This window comes from Dunckerocampus dactyliophorus, chromosome 3 (assembly GCF_027744805.1).
Source record: "Dunckerocampus dactyliophorus isolate RoL2022-P2 chromosome 3, RoL_Ddac_1.1, whole genome shotgun sequence".
NCBI lineage: Eukaryota > Metazoa > Chordata > Actinopteri > Syngnathiformes > Syngnathidae > Dunckerocampus > Dunckerocampus dactyliophorus.
This window is the reverse complement of record NC_072821.1, coordinates 18,831,043-18,851,683: the sequence shown is the minus strand read 5'-3', so window position 1 is coordinate 18,851,683 and position 20,641 is coordinate 18,831,043. Positions and strand designations below refer to the sequence as shown.

At 37.7% G+C, this 20,641-nt stretch overlaps 1 protein-coding gene across 1 annotated transcript; it reads right to left on the bottom strand.

Moving 5' to 3' along the window:
- Positions 1–8,588: 8,588 nt before the first annotated feature.
- On the bottom strand, positions 8,589–16,714 carry LOC129179068 (protocadherin-20). Its single transcript, XM_054771896.1, has 2 exons — positions 16,566–16,714; positions 8,589–16,417 (listed from the first exon to the last, which is right to left on the bottom strand). Exons 1-2 carry the CDS (start codon positions 16,629–16,631, stop codon positions 13,799–13,801), a joined length of 2,685 nt encoding a protein of 894 aa, XP_054627871.1. The 5' UTR covers positions 16,632–16,714; the 3' UTR covers positions 8,589–13,798.
- Between the last annotated feature and the right edge of the window lie 3,927 nt (positions 16,715–20,641).

Here is a 20,641-nt window from a genome sequence, read left to right as displayed (position 1 = left end):
CCCAGGTATCACAAGTTTCTTCCCACTGAAGTTTGATTAAAAGGAAATCCACATCATATCCACATGGATATGACTCAGTCTCTTTCAAAATGGTTAAAAAAAAAACTTTGGATAATACTCCATTTGAATAAAGTATGCTATGTCTACAGTAACCCCTTGTTAATTGTGGTTAATTGGTTCCAGACCCAACCGTAAATGGATGGATGAATTGACACAAGGACAGAAGAAGACAGGAATTTCTCTGCCAACCAATCAGGGGACATCATTGTGTCCCACCCACCAAAAGCAAACCGAAGCCTACCACTGAAACCTGGCAGCCCAACAAAGGGGTTCAGAAAAGTTTGACAATTCAGATTGGATATTTTGTAAAAACTAAAAATTGTGTACTCTAAACTGCCTGCGCATTCACATGCAGTACACATAAAGCAAATGAAAACTGCAAACTCTTGAGTGTGTTCCACGAGATGATGGGGTGCAGCAGGGGTCACACAGTAGGTTCTGCAAGCTTTCATCCTGACTTCTGTGCACCATTATTAACTAAGCCTTTAAACTTTAAAGATGCCATTCTGAACATCTGGTTTGCTGGTTTGTGTATTTAGACACAGTGCTGACCTCACAGTAGGCATGAAGCATGACTGATCAGATTGCAACTGCATTTTTGCTGATCAAAGGAACCTGAGAATCTGGACACGCTGTTTCCATAGCAGTTCTGTGAGATGAAGTGTCCAAGGGAAATGTTGGTGTGTGCATTTGACTGTCAAGTAATTAGATGGGCAGGGGACGAGGGGGTGACTATCAATTCTCCAATGTATAATCTTAATAAATAACATACTTAACCTGGAAACTAACAATTAGTGAGAGCCGCGGGTGATGAATACACTGTAAATGTCTTTAAGCAACTCACTTCACAAGCTTTTGTGCTTGTGAAGTGAGTCCCTGAAAGACAAACTTAAATGAAACCGGATAGTCTGTGTTTGGCTCACATACACACTGTGAACCTTCACAGTTTCTTTTCCACATTTGTGCATGTGTTTTTGCTTGTACTTGTTGCATTTGTTGCCTTTCCTTTGTTAATTATTCACTTGTCCTTGTCTGCATTCAGCTTGCTGCTGTTAGCTCTGCCTGTCTGATCCTTGGTTGGGTCTGGCTAGTTTAATGCCTCCTGTTCACTTACTAAATCCTCCCATATATATTCAGTGCTTTGAACTTAGACTTTTCAGTTGATAATTCCTACTATGGGCTTCTTTCTCCTTGATGTCTTAGCATTTTGTCCACCACATGCATTCATCATTGAAGACCATGATATTCTCAGCCCTGAGAATCTTCTGGTTTCTTAACACTTAAAGGATGGGACAGGGACATTTTTATCTGGACAAGGTGACTCTCCTTTGAGGTTGGGAAAGTCTTAAGTCTCACAGTCAGACGATTTGGTGTTATCATTCAATTTGACCAAACTATATTCATCTCTGGCTGAAGCTTAAAAAAAACAATGTCCTGATGACATTCTTTCTATTGCCATACTGTAATTAAACATTGCAATTCACAAACACTGAGCAGGAGGTCTTAAAATGTTTTCCATTTAATGTCACATCTGCTTACAGAGCATTTCAGTGTCCAATAAAGTTAGATGTCAGTACATACTGAGACAATCATTTAAAAAAGAATACCATTTATTGGTTTACTTGTGAAAACAAATGTTTTTAGCTTTTAAAAAAATACAATAAAAAAACTTCCCCATATTCCATGTGCACACCAAATTAAGGTTCACTGTGTCATTTGTACTAATCACATTTGTTTGATGAAGCACAAAAGGATTAACCTTTGGACTCTCGCAGTCTTAGGAAAAAAATCCACAATAAACAGAGATGGTGGGTGCCATGACGCTTTCCAACGTTAGAGGTTTTGTGTCCAGTTGTATATTGATTGATACAGAAGCATTGGTAAAGAGCAAAGGTTCCCTGAATGTCAAAACAACTGACAGTAGAAGGGAAAGATAGTATGTAGATTGGATATATTTATAATATAATTCATATGTTACAGATTTGTACAGTATGGTGATATATTTCATCTATATAATGGTAAACACGATTAACTCAGTCAGTAACAAAGACATTTATACTTTTTTATAAACCTGAACGCCCGATCCCAATGATAAATAGATTTTTTAAAATGATTTTTTTGATTTTTTTTACGATTTTTTGCACAAGAGGCAAAAAGAGGTGATAGCTCAACTGTGTGAGAGCGTTTCAGTAGCATGTGTGACACAGGGTTCCAGTAGAGTGTGTGAGAGGTTGCGCATGCGCGGTTCAGCCGTGGGTTCTTTCCACTATTTCACACGGCTACAGACGACAATTTGCTACGAAACCACCCGCTTTCAGGGGAGTGTTAGTTTCAGAAACGAGAGTGGGGACAGCACATCATGTCTCTTTTGAGCAAGCGGGCTAGATAGTTTCCATTTAAAAAACTCAATAACGTCATAGCTTGTTCTAGCTTTAGAAACTTTTGAAATGGATACATCAGTCTGGACTCTCTGCCAGTACCCTGGTAAAGCAGAGAACTACAGGCTGCACCACCAGGTTCTGGGCAAAAAGTAGATGGTATAGATATGACGCACAAAAAAATTTGAAATGAAGTTATGGTATAGAAAAAATATATATTTTTTCCAACCTCATTAAAAGGAACCTGAACAATAGTCCCTCAATATGTGGTGTATATAGGACTATATTGTTTTCTATGATGAAATGTGTGCTCATGACATGCAAACAATACCAGCCACACGTTTTCAAGTCTGTTAAACAGGTCCTTTTGTATGCCACTTTTAATTTGGAGAGTGAATGTATGAACTAGTGCCATATGGCAGATGAGCACTGTCCATCAGGAAAACCCGAGACCAACCAAGCCACATTATTGACACTTATCTCTTGCCACCTGTTCAAATGTGAGCCTCTGTCCTGAAAGCTTCTGTATGTTTTTAGTGCACCGTTCTCTCCATTTCCTGTTATCCAAATGTGGCAGCTCACTGATCAGCATCGGCTGAGAGAAATGATAATATACACATTTTTTGTGTGTGTGTAGTTTCTTCACCCAAAGTGGTGCATCGTCATAGTTCCCCCTGGCAGCGGGAACAGCTTCCGATATGCATGAGTGGCTAATATTAACAAGGAGTGCTCATGTGTCACATTAAACTTGGCCGGATTCAACAACTGAGCCGCACAGTCAGACCATATTCAGGCATATTTCTTATTTTAATCCATCAGGGCCAGCTAGAAAAGGAAATCATGGCTTATTTATTTTCCTCTACGGTATGCCTTTTTCCTGTTCTTTCTTGTCAGTTTTGGTCTTGCTGACATTTACCCACGCTGCATATCATTTTTTCTTTGCCATTGTTATTGAGATAATTAACACTATGCTAATTAAAGTTGTAGAAGCATCACAGAGAAAGTCAGGTAATAGCTGTATCATGCATATCATGCACTGTCTTCTATTAAAAATGCAGAATACTTTGTGATAATTCCCAGGCAAAATATGCCGTGTCTTTTGCTGTGTCTAAAAGGCAGCCTGAACAGGTTTGTCCTGAAGTAGTCTACAGACATAAACACATATTCATTCTTACCTCTAAGCAACTCGTTAGGCTAATGACCTGACAACTAAACATAATGTGGCAGACAGGGAGGTATTGTGAGTGTGAGAAAAAATGCTTTTCATTGTCGAAACATCCAGGGGGCACCCGCTCTTCCTGATATTTTTTGAAAATCGCCGTCTTGATTTGCATTACACAGGAGACAGAGCATGAAGGTCTTCAAAGAGTTTAAGCTTGACGATTTCTATTTATCAGTGCTCATCTAAAACTTTTGACCATGCAAAATGCACATTTTTGAACCAGAATGAACAAAGTCACCGCCATCGCCCATCTATGATGTCATCAGCGGTTGACTTTAGTTCTTTGCTAACACAGTTATGCCACAAGCCTCTGCTTTTCGTGTTGATCACTGCTGTAAAATAGCTCACAATGGAGCCAAAGAAAGCTGCAAGTGCCACCAGTTTGATAAAGAAGGTGAGAAACACTATTTAATTCAGGAAATAACTGATGAAGGTGGTGTGAATCTCGCTGCCACATCACATTTTTTGTCAACAGTCAAGTCTTCAAAGTAAAAGTGATGTTAAATCAGCGGTGTCCGAAGTGTGGCCCGTGGGCCATATATGGCCCGTGGCTGTTTTTTTTATTGGCCCTCAACTCTTTCTAAAATATAATTCAACAATAAAAACTAAAAAACAACAACAACAACAACAGCAAAAATGGAAAATACAGTAATCCCTCATGGTTAATTGGTTTCAGACCCGACCGTGATGAGTGAATTTCCATGAAGTAGGATTCCTTATTTATAAATGGAATATTTTTGTAATTAGAGCATAGAAATCCTATTTATGACTTTCTAAATACAGTTTTTAACATTATTAGAGCCCCTACACATGACCTAACACCCCCAACATCACCTTAGCACTCACAATACCCATTATGGTAGACAAAATAAGAGTAAATAAGTAAGGAATTTAAGACAAATAATAACAAAATAGATAAATAATCCTTAATAATAATACTACGGACAGAAAGTGACTTCAGAGTTCAGAAGTTGGGTTAAGAGTTGAATTTCAGCTTTGCGTGGATAACAGCCGAAAAAGCGGCCTGTGTTTTTATTTTTATTATTACTATTAAGTAGGGATTATTGTGCCTGTTGCGAGATAATTGAAACCTGTAATAAAAGTCTGTTGTTACGGCGATCAAATCTGATCCTTGTGTCTCTCAACAAATATTACAGTAACATTACCGGTGACACCTAGTGACCAGAGTAGAATACTACATTTCATGAGCGTCACTGAATGCGTATTTTATATGCCTTATATGTGCATTTTAGTTCGTTTAGTCCTTTTTATGCTTGAAAATGCATATTTAGGCCAAAAAATACGTAACATTTGCTTAAATATGCATTTGTTTTGCCTAATAATAGGCAGTATTCAACCACGAAACAGCGTCAGGTATTAATTAATATATTTTTGAAAAAACATCAGAGTGAAGCCACGAAATTCAAACCCTGAAGTGACGAGGGACAACTGTAGAGCCGTAATTTTCCAAGAATAAAGACAATATATTAAGAGAGTAAAGTCATAATTTATTAAGAAAAAAATTGCATAAAGCTGAAATAAAGGAAAAAAGACATAATATGAAAAACAAACAAAACTAAGAATACTTTTTTGGAAAATTAGTTTGGGGAGAAAGTTATATTACAATAATAAAGTCACAATATTATGAGAATAGAGTCATAATATACAATAAAAACTTTACAAGAAAAAGTTAAAATATTTGTAAAAAAAAAAACAAAAAACAAAGCAGGTTGCTTTTTTCTTTAAGAATAAAAATCTGCATATCTACTGTATATGGGTTGGTTTCAAAAAAATTGTGCAAGTGGCCCCTGCATCCTTTGATTTTTCAGTATGTGGCCCTCGGTAAGCTTGGACACCCTTGCGTTATATTTTTAATGTTCCCTTTCATTGGTCATTTACATATAGTTATGTGCATTTCAATGTGTTTTCTACATGTAGAACTATAATTGTAAAATGATACAAACGTGTTTTGTGTTCACATTTTTGGCTTTCTGGAACGGATTAAGTGGATTTACATTATTTCTTATGGGAAATATCGATTTGGTTAGAGTATGTTTCGGTTAGAGTCGGACCTTCTGGAACGGATTAATGACGCTCACCAAGGTTTCACTGTACTTAGACTTCAGCGAATCAGTGGTGGCAGATAAAAAGACAAAGAAAGTATCTGCAAAGTGTCTTTGGGGTTTGCTGGCATGTAACACATAAAAATTAAAAGTAAATCAAATCAGGGTAATCTAAAGCACATGAATACAATATATTTTTCCACATGACAGCAATTGACAGATCAAAGTCAGTCATTTTCAATGTTTAATAATGCATTATATAGCATGACAATGAGTGTGTGTGTGCGTGCGTGCGTGGGCATATGAGCGATGAGAGTTGGGAGGCCATATTTGGTGTCATAATCTTGGAAATGTAGCCTTCCCTCTTCTGTGAGGCAGTGTAACCTAAACCTGAGACTTTTCATGGTGTATTTATTTGCTTTATTTCAAGGCAGCAAAATTAAATAAGCGAAATAGGATCATGCTGGGATACTGTGTAGATAGTAATTACTGTCTTTCTACACTATTAACAATTTAATGTAATATCAGAAAGGCATTGCTGGAAAGACAGGTGGGTAGATGGATACAAAAAGGGGAGGTTGTTATTCTGTATAGGCTATTTATTGAGCTGTTTATTTAGTGTGCGTGTTCACAACAAGAGATCTGAATGAAATTGATTTTTTTTTGGAACCAGCTCTACAAGTCCTGTGCGTGTGCAAATGTTTTTTGTAGTGTTTATTCAGTACAGAAATGTTTTCTAATAACTTGCATGAGCATTATACAGATCACTAATCCTTAAGGTCACAAAAAGTTCAAGAACCAATGCCAAGTCACCCCTACATTGTCTATTTTGGTGTGGTCTGAAGATGCCTGCTTGTCAGAGGGATTATGACAGGAGGAGTTGATGGGTCATGTTTGAAAGCTGCCCGGTGTCTTGTCTATTTGACACCCCGCACCCCACTTTTCCAGCTGTTTAACGCTCCAAATGACACTCTGAAAACGGCTGAAACAATGAACTCCAGAAGTGAAATGTTTATTTCATACGCAATGTCTGAGTGAATATTATTTATCCTTACATATTCTGTATAATTAAATGAAAATAAGATGTCCAGAAAATGATATTGTTTAGTAGGCAGGGAGGCCAATAAGGTGAAAAAAAGAGGATACAAATAACTTAAAAACAGCAGATTATGTGCTGGCATTGTTATTACCGGAAATTATTTTTTTGAAGTGTAAAGAAGCTCAAGTAGAAATTTGAAGAAAGTGTGTTAAATTTAGAATCCTTATTTACAAACATTACCCATTTCTTCACTTGATTGCTTAAGGAAAGTATCTCCAATGTGCTTGACTATTGGAAGGCTTATCAGACATCTGGGCTGCTTAAATCAAGATTGCAATGCATGTTCTTTTCTTCGGAGATAAACACACATGGTGGTTGTATTGTGAACCATTAACAGTGTTGCAGGGAAAAGGCCTTTTAAGCCTGCCAATAATGTTAATAATATTGCACAATGACAGTTTTATTCCCTGTTTTCCAGTTGTGCTGTTTAAGCACATGGGGCATGGCTCAAGGAAGTATCAAATATTTGTGTGGGTCCGGTCAACGAAGCAGGATTTATTTTCACTTTTGTTAGCAATACATAGCATCTTTTTCTTTTTACATTTACCCAATTGTATCAGAGAAAAACAAACTTACATTTAGGCATATTACGCAATTGGGCATCTATAAAGGTTCTGAATTTGCTGATCCAACAAGTGAGTACTATTCATGTTATAAAATGATCATTTGTGTGTCAAATGAATATCATAGCACAGCCCATTTGTGAAAAGCACAGGATGGCCAGAGGTGATTACTGAGGATTACGCTGAGCTGCTCCTGATGTGCTCTGTGTTTACATGACATGCGCTGGTGCTGAAATGCTGATTATAAGTTGTGACGCTCCGTGTGTGTCAGGACACATTCTCAGCACTGGTTTGTTTGCATGCTTCTGTTATTGTTTGAACCAAACCTGGGGAAGTAAAAAAAGACATTTGGCACTTCCTTACTTGGGTGTGTAGTGTTGACACATGTCCCAAATCCTTTCCTTTCTTATACTAATTTTCCTTGCATGTGATATAAAAACACAGATAAAAAGTGAAAGAAACAATAAGTATGAGTATGACATTTGATGGAAAGAATGCATGCATGTTTGTCTGTCTGTAACACGCCCCATCCCTGGCCTCTTTACAGGTGGTGACAGTCAAACTGGATTTTCATCTTTTTCTTCATGACCTTGGGTTGCCAACCATCCCTTGAAATATGAAATCGTCCTGTCTTTCGTAGAAAAGAGGCACACTTTGTTACCGTGACAATCAAAAACGGTTTGTAAAATGTCCATGGAATTAATGAATGATAGGATACTTTATATGAAACAGCAAACTTATTCCCAGATGCATAAAACAGCAGAATTTTTTCGGTATTTTTCTCTGTTAATTCCTGGTGATATAATGGTGTATGCCAGAGATGTCCAAAGTGCGGCCAAGGTGCCAATCATGGTCCGTGGTTATCTTTTTATTGGCCCATTATTGCACATTCTAAAAATATGATAAAAAAAAACATCAACAACAGCAAAAATGTGGAAACTCAGCAGCAGTATAGTATGAGGAAAAAGAATGTCTTTTTAGTACCATACAGTTTAAATATTAAAAACATGTTATTTTTTGAAAGTCATAATATTATGAAAAGCAAACAGAATAACATGTAAAGTTGCAATTTTTGGAAACTTAAGTCACAGAAAAAGTTATAATGTTAAAAGAATAAATTTAAAAATATTATAGGAATTAAAGTTATAATTACAAGAATTGGAAGTTTAAATAGTTTAGTATTTTTTAAGATGTAATATTATAAGGAACAAACAAAACAAAATAAAGTTGTAATTTTTTGAAAAAATTGGGGGAAAAAGTTCTAATATTATGGGAATAATGTATTAATATTACAAGGAAAATTTAATAAAGATTATTTAAGAAGAACGTTGAAATAGTGGAATAGTTTTTCAAATCAACAGCAAATATGGGAAAAAAGAGCGAAGACTTAAGTTCATACGAGTAATACACTTTTTCATTTATATCACAAAGCTGAGATGCATGTTTTTCTCGAAATTGTATTCTTTCATTTTTTAGTACGTGGCCCTTCGTGGAAGAAGTTTGGACACCCCAGTTTGCTTTTGCCTTTTGTGGCAGAGGGCGCCGGTTCAATCCGCAGGCAGGGGACTTGGTGTACAGTAAACATTGTGGCGACCCTTAATGGGAAAAACCCAAAAGACAGTTTATTTTATTCTGTTCATTTTGTTATTTTACACAAAAAAATGTATTATAGAACAATTTGTTTCACATGTATTTGTGTTGCTCCAAAACATGTATCAAAACAAGTCAGGTTTCAACAGTTTCAAGCAAATAAACAAATCTCCATGTCAAGAAGGGTACAGACAATCAGGTTGGCCAGCCCTGCCGAGCAAGTGTACCTAATTTATTTTTCAGGGAGTTGGCAACCCTATCATGACCACATTATTTCAACACCAGTAATAAAGTATCTGAAGAGGATTTTTGATGGTAATAAGAAATCTTCCCCTAAATTTTTCAAGTGTCTGAGCATAGATGCAAACGATTTGAGCATTCCTTGCACCACTGTGAGCACCATCAGACATGCAAACTGTAGTATCACACCTGACCGAAAACCTGAGAACTTACAGTAAGGTATACTTCCCTTCTGTGGTATATTCTATATGAGCGGGTTTGAAAGGGTGGCAAGGCGTATTTCACAATGTAGCTTTCTTTATCGTCAACCTCAGACAAAACAAGCCACAGAAGTATCTCATCCAATTCATGATCGATGCATGAAACGAGTACAGCTCGTCATTATCCGTACTCATGCTGGAGGAAAATCCTCATTGGGTAACTACATATGTGTTCACTCTTGATGCTCGACCGCCCATCCCTAGACAGACTTGCTGCAGGCTGCAGCCTCACTGTTTCCCACACAGACAGTGGCTTGACTCCAGCTCACGTTACTCGAATTAGTACTCAGTTTTCCTCAGCTCGCCTCTATTTCGGTTTGTATGATATTTAAAGTTAGTTGCTGAACTTGTCTCATAATGTACACGGTGCAATTGGCAACACAGAGTTGACAACGGCTCATGTAGTGTTGGTCACTGCCTCCACTCCAGACGGGTTTTTATAGGTTTTCCTCAGCTTGCCTCTATTTCGGTATTTCGGTTTGTATCTAAAGTTACTTGGTAAACTTGTTTCGTAACATATGCAGTGCATTTGACAAGACAGAGCGGTAAACGGCTCGTGTTGCGTCAGCCACTGCCTGTGTTTGTGTTTTTTTCCCCCATCTCCTTGCTTCTAATTTGGCTGGTGATATAAATTCAATTGGAAAACTTTGCTCATAGTACTGAATGTAGTGCTTTTCAGAAAACTACAGTGAACAAGGCTGACAGATTATATCCCTGTTTGCCATCACTGGATGTTTGCATAAATCACCAACTTCACACGGATCATTAAAAAATAATTAAATAAAAGTCTTACAGATCACTTACACACATAACAGTACACATATAGCTGAATGATAAACAATAAATATAGCAACTTCTGATCAATCCATGTCAATTTCAGACTTAAAATAATTTAAGATTTTAGCCCCACCCATTTCTAATTACACCACAACCACTTCCGGTGTATGCCCCGCCCACTCAGAGTACAGATACTGGTACAGATAATTTAGATGGGTGAACAGATACAGATAAAGATAGTGGTGTACTCGCTTATATCTAATGCCTTGTCGCCTGTCATTGATGGAGTTGCATTGCAAAATAGTAAACAATAAATTGTTCTGTGTTTATTTTATTTACAGTTCATGTTAGATTTTATTTTGCGTGCGGCATAGATTTGCTGTGCACTGAGAATACTGGAGGGAACATTGGTGTTAGTATACATGCGGAATTGTCAAAACGGAGGAACACTCAATTGAACTGCACATACCTAAATACGTGACTTTTTGTTCAAATACAACCGCACACAGTCTTGTTTTTCATTTGAAACTACAACTTTCACTTTTGCAACACTTGGCCAGGAGTATACTTTATAAATGTTAAAAAGAGTACTGTTCTTGTAACCCAATCCTTGGTCCGATATTAAACAATACTGTTAACAATTAGTAGCTTTTCACGATCCCAGAAATCTAAATTATCAAGGCTTTGCAGGTAATGTTTCTAATAGTAATATGTTAGTTACTGTACATACAAGTACTGTATGCTTCATTGGGAAACTTAACAGAAAAGTTAATTGTATATGAACAAAGGTATTTGGAGTACTGTACAGTATGTTGATATGCATACAAATAATAAAAATGCTTATGTATAATAAAATAAAGTTTTTTAATATTTAGCTTTTCACAAACACTTGGTAACATCTCACAGACACATTGAGAATTGCATGTTCGAGGGTGATTTGAGTTAGAAAGTACTGTATCATATAAAAACAAAAACACACTTTGAATGCATCAGTGTCACCAAATACAGTATGTCTTCTTTTTATACAATGTCAACATAAATGAAAATATAAAAAGCACGTGATTGTCAACAATGGCCCCTGGACAGAACAGCTATAACAGGTTTAACTGGAAAAAGCAACAAAAACTGAAGAACGAGGCAAACAAGTCCAAATGCTAAAGTCAGTCCTCACTGAAATGAAATGGATGGATGAGAATCACCGCAGACGCTCTCAGTCACTGATGAACTCAAGTTAACAAAAACTTTTTTTTTTTAATCTAGCATGAATTCACAAATTTGAAAAGCTCCGTTAGAAAATACATTTTTAAATTGGCTACAATCTTTGAATACATTCAAATGCAGGAATGTAAAAGGTGCCTACATGGAGGTGGGCATTATTCTGACAAATGTCATATTAATGTGGATTGTCTACAAAAGTAATAAAAAAGTGAATATTTGCTTTGCCTTGAAAATTCATCATGCAAAAGATTTTGCACAATACGTACATGTTTAAATAATTTCCAAGAGTTTCTCTTTGTAATGTTATAGGATGCCACTAATAAATTTATTTCCATTCTTTCGTCTTCATGATACATAACATATTCCTGCTGTGCGAAATTGTGCTGCCAGCATCAGTCATGTAATATGGCCATACACTCACCAGCCACTACAATACATATGTCACAAGCTAATGAGACATACCAAAAAGTCTCTTTGTAATTTGCAGAGGTTTACAAGTACACTGCCACCATATTAATTTAACTGCCCAAAGAGACAAAATATTATAACTTTTTTGTGTGATGGAGTGCACTTCTACAGCACAACAAACTGCAATAATAAATATATAACAAAATATTAAATTTAAAATGTATCTTTGCACAGTCGTCCCTTGTAACGTCACGGTTCGATTATTGCTCCCTCGCTCTATCTTGTTTTTTTCAAAAATGAATGAATTAATAAATGGTCGCTGTTTCGTGGTTAACTATGGTGTACTTTTTGTCCAAAAATAAACATTTTAAAAACAAAGGTACTATATGTCGTATTCTAGCCACTAGATGTCAGTAATGTTCCATTATTGAGACATGACATTGCAGTAGATTACTGTTACACTGGTACAGTCATGGCTTGTCCAAGTTGATAAAGTGAAAAGAAGTTCTCCTCCCATTCAGTGTGGAAGTGGTAATTTTTTGCCTTCTTTGTCCTGTTCCCACTCTGTTTTAAAACCTTTAGTTTAGCATACAGTAAATAAATTGGAGGCTAACTAGTTAACTCAGCTAGCTTGCTAATGTTTACAGCCATGGCCGTCTCATGTCCCTGCAGTGATCCCGTAGCCTGCGCATTACAGTTGAGCAATGTTGTGTAAAGAAAGAATAATAGGACTGTAAAGGTGACTTTAGGGGTGTTATTTCATGTCTACAGGGCTCTAATAATGGTAAAGATTGTATTTTGAAAGTTATAAACATGTTTTCTATGCTCTAACTACGATAATATTTCATTTATTAATATTGAATCCTACTTTGCAGAAATTCACTTATCACGGTCGGGTCTGGAACCAGTGAACAAGGGATGACTGTATAGGTATACTTTTTGTTACGGGACTTGTGTTGGATCTCATTGGATTATGCACTTAATGAAGTGGCCCGTGATTGTATATAGCTAATGTGTCCCAAGTACAGTAATCCCTCGTTTATCCTGGTTAACTGGTTCCATACTCGGCCGTGATAAGTGAATTTTCACGAAGTAGGATTTCTCATTTATGAATGGAATATTTTCATAGTTGGAGCATAGAAAACCTGTTTACGACCTTCTAAATACGGGTTTAAACATTATTAGAGTCCTCTAGACATGAAATACTGTAGCACTCCTATAATCACCATTACACTTGTATTACCCAAGATAGTAGACATAATCGCAGAAAATAAACCATTTAAGACATAAATAAGACTAATGCTCGTGTGTGTTTCTGTTAATGTGTTCTGTTATTAGGGGAGCTAAAAGTGGGAGGACAGGAAGTGATGTCTGGGGTTCTGAGTTGAGTTATAGTTTGGCATGAGTAGTAGTAGTAGTAGTAGTAGTAGTAGTACAAGAGTAGCTCATGTTAGGGATTATTGTGCCTATTATGAGATCATCCAAACCTGCTATAAAAGCCTGTTGTTCCGGCGATCAAGTCTGGTGTTTGTGTTTATCACCAAACATTATATTAGCATTACTGACACCTAGTGTAGAATACTACATACTATCACAGCGTCTTTGAATGGGTCTTTTGAATGCCTTACATTTGCATGATTTGTGTTTTAAAATGCCTAATTAGGCAAGAAAAATCTCAAATTTGCCAAATATGTATATTTTTGTATTAATACTAGGCTGTATTTAACCATGAAACTACATGATTTATTAATTAATATATTTTTGAAAAACCGTGAACAAGTTAAGCCGCAAAATTCGAAGCGCAAAGTGACGAGGGATTACTGTAATGACAAAATGCAATAAGATTAAACAAATTTACGTTAACTTCTCACCATGTGTGCTGTAAACTCCCATACAAGCAGAGGTGTGGATTACTGAACATTAAATGTTTGAGACATGTCTGAGCTTCCTATTTTTGACCAGCGTAGAGTCTTTTTTGAGTTTTAAAGGCAAGTCAACTTCTGATTTTGTCTTTTGCTTCGAAAACCTTTTTAAGCATATGCAACCTGTCAGTGTAACAAGGGACAAGAGCAGCCCGAGGCATGTCACTGCAAGGGCAATGAGGGCAGGTTTACATGGGCACATGTCATACCTCTCAGGTCCCTCTCTCAACTGACCAATGTGCCAGGGTCTCTCCTCTATTTCAATATCAGCCTCTCTGGTCAGCAAACTCTGGATGTAGCTTTCATTGCTCACTGTTTCGTTCACAAAGAAGTTCACCATAACTGTTGAGTAAAGTGGCTCTGGCTGACCATGATCACTGACCTTTACCAGAAGGCTGTAGAGACCACGGTTGCTCAGTTCCCTCTCTAAAGTGATATTTCCTGTTTCGGGGTTGATGGCAAAAGATCCAGGCTCCCCTCCCTTCCTTTTAATGATACTGTATGCAATCACAGCATTCATGCCTGTATCGTTATCCACAGCGTACACCTCTGTGATGGATGTTCCCGGCAGGGTGTTGGGTAGCACCAGCATGTAGGACTGATTGGACTGTGGGAAAAGGACAATCGGTGGGTTGTCATTGACATCCAAAAGCAGCACAGTCACCATTGTAACAGTGGAGAGTGCGGGTTCCCCACCATCTGCGGCCTCAATCCACAGCTGGTAGGTCCCCTGTTGCTCTCGGTCCAGCGAGGTCTTGGCCCTAAGTGTGCCTCGGCCTGTGTCTATCATGAATATGTCACTGCCATTGAGAATGGAAAGGGCCACCCAGCCATTTTTCCCTGCGTCAGCATCCATGACTGAGAGCACTCCGATCTCACCGTAACCAGGAAAGTTCTCCGGCACAAAGAAGGTGAAATCCTTGTTGATGAAGCGCGGGCTGTTGTCATTGCGGTCTTGTACTGTCACCACAACAGTAGCAAGTGACTCCCTCCTTGGGGTTCCCTGATCCACTGCTCTCACAATGAAGCGGTATGTTTCCTTCTCCTCACGGTCCAGTGATGTAGTCACAGTCAGGATGCCTGTCACATGATCTATGAGAAAGATCCCCGGGGCATCGCCTCCAAGAAGATAGATGACTTCACCTTGGCTTCCACTGTCTTGGTCTGTGGCATGGAGCTGGGTAAGATAGGTGTTGGGGGGATTGTTCTCATCTAAAAATACTTCCACCAAAGACTGCTGAAAGACTGGAGCGTTGTCATTCTCATCCAGAATTTGCACCTTGAGGAAAGTCTTGATGACGAGCCCCTGACCATTTTCAGCAACTACAATGAGATTGTACTCCTGTGTCATTTCATAATCCAGTGGCTCTGTGGTTTCAAGGAGGTATTCATTTTTGAGGAGCTGATAGGGCCCAATCCTAAAAGGACCAGCGCCTTCCAAATGGCACTCCACCCTTTGATTGACATGTATGTTTTTGACAGTAAAAAAAGCAATAGGAGAAAACACTGGCTCAGACTCCTTGAGTCTTACCACCCCATCTTTTTCGGATGCAATGTATCGAGGTATGACAGCAGGAGGCCCCAAATGAACCTTGGTGATGTGAACAACAACAGTGGCAACAGCGGGAATACAACCAGGACCATTGGCCAGAACAGTGAGTTTGTAAAACATGGCTGTACCTGTGTCTATTTTCTCTGCTAGTTTGATCACTCCTGTAGTTCTGTTCAAATGGAACAAGCTTCTGGTCTCCCTTGGCACACGTTCACTATAAGCATAGCTGATCTGAGCATTATCGCCAAGGTCAGGGTCAAAAGCATGCAGACGTGCCAAATGTGTGCCTTTGGAGGAGTTCCCATGCAGAGTTACATTAAGGTGAGACTCTGTGAATTGGGGACAGTTATCATTCACATCTAAGATGACAATTTTTAAAGTGGCTGCACCAAGTAGAGGAGGGGTACCCCCATCCTCTGCAATAATGTCTGTGATGTATTCAGCTTGTGTCTCTCGATCTAAAAATTCTGTCACAATAAGGAAGGGTGTCAGCTCCCCTCCTTCATTCTCCTCAACGTCGAGTGTGAACACACCAAAGTCATTCACAAGCCAATAGGTCTGCACTCCATGAAGACCCAGGTCTGGGTCACCTGCAGACTGTTCGACCGCATAACGAGAATTGATCGGTGTGTTTTCTGGAACAGATATAAGGATTTCATCCACAGGAAACTTTGGTCTGTTGTCATTCACATCCTCAATAACGACCTTAACTTTGATAAGCTGAAAATATTGCTGGGGAAGCACAAAGACATCCATTGAGAGGAAACATCCTTGTGTGTCTGAGTTATAGGGACAAAGCGTCTCCCTGTCAATCTCTGTCGCAGATGTAAAAAACTCTCCGGTAGTATTATTGAGTGTCACATACTGTTCACTGACCCTCTTTTGAGCCAGACTGAATAAATAGGGGGGGTCAACTGTAAAATCCAAATTTAAGTCCACTCCAATGGCTCCTATGAAGGTCCCTTTGGGTAATCCCTCCTTTATCCTATAGATTTGTTCTTTTGCTTGACTGAAGGTTGCAAAACAGGAACGAGGGCTGGTGTAAAGCAAGAGGATGAAAAATCCCTGTAATACAAGATAATAATAACACTATTAGTATATTGAACAGTAACATATAGGATATAAACTATATGCATATATGCAGGCCCATTGTAGATATTGTTAATATGCCCTGTTAAGAGAGCATTTTAAAGTAAATTAAGATACAACTTACCCATATTTCCCCGCTTTTGCCAAGCCTGGGGTGTTTTCTGTTGACCATGTTTATGTCCAAGTCCATCAGTTTCCACTTATAGCGGAAAGTGTCACATTTTAATTAAGCCAGGCATTTTGAGCTGTGCAGACCTCTGCTGAGTCCAAAGCCTACTTGCTGTCTGACTTGAACAAGTCATTCATCCCAGTGCTGGCTCAGGACACTCCCTCTACATGCAAATCAGTCCCACGTGGTAACCAATGAGCCTTGATGGCCACTGAAAGACCTGCAGTTCACAGCGTACTCTACACATGCTTTTAACATGCATCATCACACGCCTGCACTTTCTGTACTCACACATCAATCAGTGTAAGGTGCTGCTGCTGTGCCTTTGGCTCAGTGAATATGAATAACAAGTGAGTTTGACACAGAAGTCTGAGCAAAATGTAAAACATCCACAGTTAAGAGATTGCTTTATTCCAGTGTTACCTCAAAACCAAAAACACAGTAGATCAATTAAGATGTATAGTAATATGATTACAATAGAGAGAGGTTTTCTCACAGCCATTAATTCTATGATATTAGTGGGAAAAATGATCAGAAGGCAGATCTTGGCAACATAAGTAGTGATATGGTCTGATTCTGGATTGAGCCTTTAAATAATTCAACCCCCTAATCCCCACGTGTTCTAAATGCCAGGCCAGCTGTTTGCTGGGATTGGAAACATACTGCTCAGATAAAATGAGCGATTGAAGTCCATTGTAAAAAGGCAGGCACACACGTGTTTCATTTTCACAAGTTTCATTTCGGTTTCAAAATCCGAATGAAGATCGCCAATAAATCCCCTTTGCTTCCAACATTTTCATCTAAGTACTGAGTTAAAAACATTTTATTAAAGTACAATCATGACCTCACAGTGTGTGGCAGTTATTTTATACTTGCCTTAGGTGCCAGTGGCGTCCGAGGTAAGATTTTATATGGCAACACCCTCCATTGGCAAGTTACTTTCGCTTACAAAATAAATTTAAAGGTATTGTTTTTTTTATCTTCATTTTGTCAAATAACTTGTCACCCAATGTGCAACAAATTATAAATTAATACAAAAACATCTGAAATACAATATAAATACCACCCCCAAAAAATTGGGTATATATGGGAGTAAATAGTATGGGTATATATGGGAGTAAATAATAATACTTGTAGTAATAAATTATGAATACAACAATCAACATCAAACCATTTCAATAACCACACAATTTGCACACAATAACTCTCCATATAAGCTACAGTACATTTACACTACGCAATAACTACAGTAACTAACTATACAAATGGTATGTAAAAAAAAAAAAACTATATAGAACTGCAGTTGTCTGTCGCTACATTGCATTATGAACATCGCTCCCTCACCCTATTGCTGTTTTTCACACAGCAGTTAATTAATTAACTAATTAATTCATAATAGCAGTTTTGTGGTTGGCTAGGGCATAATATTAGACAGAATAATAAACAGTATATGTAGCAACTTCTGATCAATCTATGTCAACTTCAGACTTAAAATAATGTACCAATTTAAGCCCCACCTATTTCCGGTTAAACCGTGCCCACATCCTATTTATGCCCCGCCCACTCCGGGTACAGATACAGATACAGATAATTTAGATGGGTGAACAGATACAGATAGCGGCGTACTCGCTTATCCCTATTATGTATAAATCTGTTTTTCCTCTAAATTGAGTGCGTGTGGCTTGATTATTTAGTGAGACCACCACCAAAGCACCAGACTTGCAGGTTTAAATGATCTTACAACAGGCACAATAATAATAACATAATAATCATAATACTAACACAAGTTACTGTTGCGGCCATAGCTCACAACAAGCTAAAACTCAACTCTGATCCCGGGAGATCACTTCCTGTCCGCCATTGATTCTGTTAGCCTACAAGGTAAACTGCCTTAAATGGCTTATTTTCTCTGAGTATATCTATTATATTGGGTAATGCAAATGTAAAGGTGACTACATGGGTGTTATTTCATGTCTAGATGGCTCTAATAATGTTTAAAAAAGATAATTAGGAAATCGTAAACAGATTTTTTATGCCGTAACTATGAAAATATTGCATTTATAAAGAAGGAATTTTACTTCCTGGAAATATACTTTTTGCGGTCGGGTCTGGAACCACTTAATCGCGATCAACAAGGGATTACTGTATATGAAAAGCTATGTTCAAAAATGACTTATTTATCATTTGTAGTAATATTAAATGGGTTTGCTTTACTTTTGAATTAATGTGAGCATTTCCATTTTGAGAGTTAATAGTAATGAGTAGTTTCAATATATGGTAATTACATCAAAGGCAAATTTCTTTCAGATTTTTGGCGCCCCTCAGAGGCCACGGCGCCCTTAGCGTCTGACCATTACCAAACGAGCCAGCCGGCTCTACTTAGGCACAAGGATCTTGGACTGTTGAGTAAGGCCTGAGCAGCTATCTGTGATGCATCACAAAAATACCAATAAACTTGGTTTTCAGTGAAACTTTCTTTTTAAAATCATGAGGCAGCCATTAAGTTATGTTAAAATGTCCCATTTTACTGTTCTTTTAAGATCCTGTCCACCCTAGAACACAGCCCCCTATTTCATTCATTGGCTATTATTTATTGCCGGTAATTACCGTAGGCCTTTTGAATTACTTTAACATCCAGTTGATTTTTGTCTGTCCACCAGATGCAATAAACTGTGTCTGTTTATGACCATAAGGGCCAGACTTTGATGAAAGAGACAACTTTCTTAATCAGTTACATAATAAAAACAGCCATGGTTGGGCACTAAAAGAACTTTGTTTGTGAAAGACGGCTTTACACCGTCATTAGTTCACACCATAACTCAGTTCGGATAAATGTACTTTATATTTTCACAAGGAAAACTGTTCTTAAATACAATACTGTGAGAAAAAAATTGTCTCTACTGGGTAAAAAGAAAAAAAAGTTTCAATCTGGCTACAGGGCTTTATTACTTATTTGCGTCATTTGATTCTGTGTGAGATGAGGTTTGGTAATCTCTTCCCAGATTTCCTAACAGATGTCTTTTCAACTATGGTCTCCTCTTTTAATCAAAGTGCTGCTAAGCTATGCTCATAGCTGTGATACAGTCTCATGGCTGTTAAGTAAGATGGATATGACCACACAAAGTAGTTTACTATGGAAAAAACAGCAGCATCACGACTTAGGTTAGAAATTCATTTAGGATGAAGTCAACAAAAATCCTTCCTCTTGCGTTAGGTTTTCTGTTTGTCTTTGCAATTTAAATGGTACTTTTATGCATTTGAACCCCAAAATCCTAACTAAAGTGGAAGATTAAATGCAAATTTGTCCCGTTTTTGAGCTTCATCTGATCAGCCTCCCCTTTGCTCACAGTAATGTGCTCCTCTGTTTTTCAAAATCAGGCTTCTCAACGAAGCACTCACACACGCCGCACGCAACACAAGCACACACTCACAGCACATTATTTATTTATTTGTATTATTTACTCGTATTAATGTCTCTTCTGTTGTTGTTGCTTAATTTATTGGTATATATGTTTATGTGTTTATGTTTCTTATGTTCTTATTCTTTCTTGTGTTTTCTTTCTTTTCTTGGGAGAATGAACAGAATAAGATTTTCATTGCATAGTATAACTGCTGTTTTACCATGCACATGACAATAAAACTCTCTTGAATCTCTTGAATCTTGAAAATAGTCACAAAAAGGGTTAAAGGTTTTGTATGCAACTTGCTCCAAATTACAATTTTCAAAAATAAAAAATATAACACCACCACCAGGTAGCATATTGCCAATAGCGGTTTAAGAGAAACAGTTTGTACAAAAAAAAAGTTATATTTCGATAGCTCATGTTAGGAGCTAAACTAATGTGAATGGTAATGGTTTAATTTATTTGAACATTTTCACATGTCAAAAGGAGTAGGAAGAAGCAAAGCTTATTTAATCCTACCCCCCATCCGTTTCACATCAACTGCAGTACATTTAATCACTTCCTGTATTTCATTTGGGGTCTTTACCAGTTAATACATAGGAAAATGATAAGGTAATGTAACACTAT

What these genes read in the sequence shown, in the direction of transcription:
- LOC129179068 (XM_054771896.1), bottom strand. Translation starts at nt 16,631, where the DNA reads ATGGACTTGGACATAAACATGGTCAACAGAAAACACCCCAGGCTTGGC. An exon ending in GCAAAAGCGGGGAAATATGG is followed by an intron (nt 16,418 to 16,565) that starts GTAAGTTGTATC and finishes CTTGTATTACAG; the next exon opens with GGATTTTTCATCCTCTTGCT.